Consider the following 4,682-nt stretch of genomic DNA (forward strand, 5'->3'; position numbering starts at 1 on the left):
AAAACTGTTCTTTTAGACCGGAACCCCTGGCCCTAAGCGTGCATTTCCTCTCTAGGACAGGAAATTACATTGAAATAGTGGCAGCAACTTCCTCTGCAAGGGGTCCTTTAAGGGGACCCCGTTCTGGCTCAATAGCACCCCCCAGAGGCAATAGCTCAGAATAGCCTTCCCAGACATTCTTCTCACCTGAACATCAGTGAGCTCAAACTCCACCTGGAAGTCTATGGAGGAGCAGTGGCCCGTCAGCCTGTGTTGTTGCACCAGCTTCTTGTTGCCTTAGAAGAGGGCAGAGGAAAAACAGGAGATTATACCCAATCATTTCTCTAATCTTTAGCTCTCGCTCTATTAATCTTTCCTTGCATCCTCTCTCCTCGCCTCCTTGGCTCCTTCTCAAAATGTATTGGAGAAGGTCGGAGAGCCTTGTACCTTCTCCTCTAATACAGTTGAGGCAAGGAGATGAGGAAAGCCTAATTGAGAGAGAGCCCTAATCTTTGTATAGACCAGGGGAAGACGACCCTGTTCCTGGAGTGCTGCAGGTACTGCAGGATTTTGTTCCAACTAGGCACCCCATCTGACCAACTGAGCTAAATGATCAGTTCAGTGGTTGACTAAATTCAACACACCTGGTCTTCCAGGTTGGAAAACTCCAGGACCAGGATTGCCTACCTCTAGTCCTAGTCCTACCCCTAGTCCTATCTCTAGTCCTAGTCCTACCCCTAGTCCTTACCCTACCCCTAGTCCTACCCCTAGTCCTATTTCTAGTCCTACCCCTAGTCTTATCTCTAGTCCTACCCCTAGTCCTACCCCTAGTCCTACCCCTAGGCCTACCCCTAGTCCTAGTCCTACCCCTAGTCCTAGTCCTACCCCTACCTCTAGTCCTAGTCCTACCCCTAGTCCTACCCCTACCTCTAGTCCTAGTCCTACCCCTAGTCTTACCTCTAGTCCTACCCCTAGTCCTACCCCTAGTCCTAGTCTAGACAAAGGAGTAGCTATGAAGAAAGACTGGGTTACTTTTCTCCATAGTCTTCACACAGCAGTTGGCGAGTACGATTCCGTTCATCTTGGTCTGTCTGATGAGATCTTCCTCCATCTCCTTTATCTCAGTCTTCAGGTGAGCTTTGATGTCTCTCTGACTCTTCCCCGTCTCCTGATGGTCTGTCATGACCAACCTGTGTGTTGGGGAAACAACAACATCATCATCATCATCATCATCACCACCATAGATGAACTAACTGGTCCTGTGTGGCTCAGTTGGTAGAGCATGGCGCTTGCAACGCCAGGGTTGTGGGTTCGATTCCCACAGGGGATTATTGAGTTACAGTTCATATAAGGAAATCAGTCAATTAATTCATTAGACCCTAATCTATGGATTTCACATGACTGGGAATACAGATATGCATCGGTTTGTCATAGCTTCCTTTAAAAAAAAAAAGCTAGGGCCGTGGATCAGAAAACCAATCAGTATCTGGTGTTACCACCATTTGCCTCATGTAGCGCGACACATCTCCTTCTCATAGAGTTGATCAGGCTGTTGATTGCGGCCTGTGGAATGTTGTCCCACAGCTCTTCAATGGCTGTGTGAAGTTGCTGGATATTGGCGGGAACTGGAACACGCTGTCGTACACGTCGATCCAGAGCATCCCAAACATGCTCAATGGGTGACATGTCTGGTGAGTATGCAGGTCATGGAAGAACTGGGACATTTTCAGCTTCCAGGAATTGTGTACAGATCCTTGCGACATGGGGCCGTGCATTATGATGCTGAAACATGAGGTGATGGCGGCGGATGAATGGCACGACAACGGGCCTCAGGATCTCATCTCGGTATCTCTGTGCATTCAAATCGTCATCGATAAAATGCATTTGTGTTCGTTGTCTGTAGCTTATGCCTGCCCATACCATAACCCCACCATGGGGCACTCTGTTCACAACATTGACATCTGCAAACCGCTTGCCCACACAACGGCATACATGTGGTCTGCGGTTGTGAGGCCGGTTGGACGTACTGCCAAATTCTCTAAAACGACGTTGGAGGCGGCTTATGGTAGAGAAATTAACATTCAATTCTCTGGCAACAGCTCCGGTGGACATTCCTGCAGTCAGCATGCCAATTGCACGCTCCCTCAAAATGTGAGACATCGGTGGCATTGTGTTGTGTGGCAAAACTGCACATTTTAGAGTGGCCTTTTATTACACGGGGTGCACCATGTTATGATCATGCTGTTTACTTCTTGATATTCCACACCTGTCAGGTGGATGGATTATCTTGGCAAAGGAGAAAAACTCACTAACAGGGATGTAAACAAATTGAAACAATTTCTGGGATCAGCTCATGAAACCAACACTTCATATGTTGCGTTTATATTTTAGTTCAGTTTAGTAATCGGTAATAGTACTTGCACCTTGGCGGTACCACGATTGGCCGATTTGAGGCTGAATATACTCAACATGTTTGAAAATGATCGGGACGCCGTAAGTGCCCGTAGGCATGCCAGTCTCTCTTGGCTAAGAGTTGAGGAAAAGACTGACTGCGTCACTTCTTGTTTTTATAAGAAACATGAATGTGTTGGAAATCCCAAACACCTGGAATGCTTTTCCAACAGTCTTGAAGGAGTTCCCACATATGCTGAGCACTTGTTGACTGCTTTTCCTTCACTCTACTGTCCGACTCATCCCAAACCATCTCAATTGGGTTGAGGTCGGGGGGATTGTGGAGGCCAGGTCATCTGATGCAGCACTCCATCACTCTCCTCCTTGGTCAAATAGCCCTTACACAGCCTGGAGGTGTGTTGGGTCATTGTCCTGTTGAAAAACAAATGATAGTCCCACTAAGCCCAAACCAGATGGGATGGCGTATCGCTGCAGAATGCTCTGGTAGCCATGCTGGTTAAGTGTGCCTTGAATTCTAAATAAATCACAGACAGTGTCACCAGCAAAGCACCCGACACCATAGCACCTCCTCCTCCATGCTTTACGGTGGGAACTACACATGCAGAGATCATCCAATCACCCATACCGCGTCTCACAAAGACACGGCGGTTGGAATCAAAAATCTCCAATTTGGACTCCAGACCAAATGGCAAATTTCCACCGGTCTAATGTCCATTGCTCGTGTTTCTTGGCCCAAGCAGGTCTCTTCTTATTATTGGTGTCCTTTAGTAGTGGTTTCTTTGCAGCAATTCGACCATGAAGGCCTGATTCACACAGTCCCCTCTGAACAGTTGATGTTGAGATGTGTATGTGATTTGAACTATGTGAAGCATTTATTTGGGCTGCAATGTCTGAAGCTGGTAACTCTAATGAACTTATCCTCTGCAGCAGAGGTAAATCTGGGTCCTCCATTCCTGTGGCGGCCCTCATGAAAGCCTGTTTCATCATAGCGCTTTATGGTTTTTGCGACTGTACTTGAAGGAACTTTCAGTGTTCTTGAAATGTTCCGTATTGACTGACCTTCATGTCTTAAAGTAATGATGGACTGTCGTTTCTCTTTGCTTATTTGAGCTGTTCTTGCCATAATATGGACTTGGTCTTTTACCAAATAGGGCTATCTTCTGTATACCCCCCCTATCTTGTCACAACACAACTGATTGGCTCAAAAGCATTAAGGAAAGAAATTCCACAAAGTAACTTTTGAGAAGGCCCACCTGTTAATTTAAATGCATTCCAGGTGACTACCTCATGAAGCTGGTGGAGAGAATGCCAAGAGTGTGCAAAGCTGTCATCAAGGCAAAGGGTGGCTATTTGAAGAATCTCAAATCTCAAATATATTTTCATTTGTTTAACACTTTTTGGGTTACTACATGATTCCATATGTGTTATTTCATAGTTTTGATGTCTTCACTATTATTCTACAATGTAAAAAATAGTAAAAATAAAGAAAAACCCTTTAGTGAGTAGGTGTGTCCAAACTTTTAACTGGTAGTGTATGTAAGTAGTTTGTCTGTAATGTCTTTTTCGTTAAGTGTCGGACCCCAGTAAGACTAGCTGTCGCATTTGCGTCGGCTAATGGGGATTCTAATAAATCAAATCAAATAATTTGAGCCCCTACATCTGCGTTTCACAAATTCTGGGGATGGGATGCACGTTTTGGTTTTTTGCCATAGCACTGTCGAAAACTAATTCAAATAAACAACTCATTATTAAACTTCGATCAATTGAATAAACTACTGCAAAAACCAAAACGTGCACCCCCTTGGGGTCCCCCCGGACCGAGTTTGAGAAATGCTGTCCTAATGTCAACTCACAGAGCATCTTGCATGCGTCCTCCTCCAAGGTGCATAGTGATCTCTCGCTCATTATTGTCCTGTTGGCCTTGCAGTGCTGCAATCTCTTCTTGGAGTACTTTGATTTGAGCCTCGTAAAAATGTTCCAGATTCTTCGTCATTCTGCAAAAGGAAACCAAAGGGCTTGAGTGGCAACTTCTTGCAAGGCAAAGAAGACAGCTAGCTAGCTAGCTAACGTTATTCTCATACAAATCCGTCATATGGCTAGCTATCACACTCAATGATAAACGAACTAGTTACTCATAATGATGAACTAGCTAACTGAACACAGCTATATTCTCAGAATTAAGACAAAGTGTATCTAATTTACCTGCAAGACTCCTCTGACGTTCAAGTGAAATGCTCTATGTTCAAAACAAACCTTTCGCGCGCTTCCGGTCTTCCGGAATAATTTTGTGG

The 4,682-nt window shown here is 45.2% G+C and overlaps 1 protein-coding gene across 2 annotated transcripts in view; it reads right to left on the reverse strand.

The window, feature by feature from the left end:
• The window catches only part of cenpp (centromere protein P), a 161,918-nt gene that overhangs the window by 156,544 nt on the left and 692 nt on the right, over window positions 1–4,682 (reverse strand). Inside the window, exons 1-4 of one of the 2 annotated variants that reach the window (XM_084166965.1) lie at window positions 4,594–4,660; window positions 4,245–4,385; window positions 1,012–1,169; window positions 187–275 (exon numbers count right to left, since the gene is read on the reverse strand). In XM_084166965.1, coding sequence (XP_084023091.1) covers window positions 187–275; window positions 1,012–1,169; window positions 4,245–4,384 — 387 coding nt within the window. In that variant the 5' untranslated portion in view covers window position 4,385; window positions 4,594–4,660. Of the gene's footprint in view, window positions 1–186; window positions 276–1,011; window positions 1,170–4,244; window positions 4,386–4,593; window positions 4,661–4,682 lie in introns of those variants that run through there. The other variant, XM_084166966.1, reaches the window with a different exon arrangement.

The sequence above is a fragment of the Coregonus lavaretus genome, assembly GCF_964263955.1.
Source record: "Coregonus lavaretus genome assembly, chromosome: 8".
NCBI classification, from domain to species: domain Eukaryota; kingdom Metazoa; phylum Chordata; class Actinopteri; order Salmoniformes; family Salmonidae; genus Coregonus; species Coregonus lavaretus.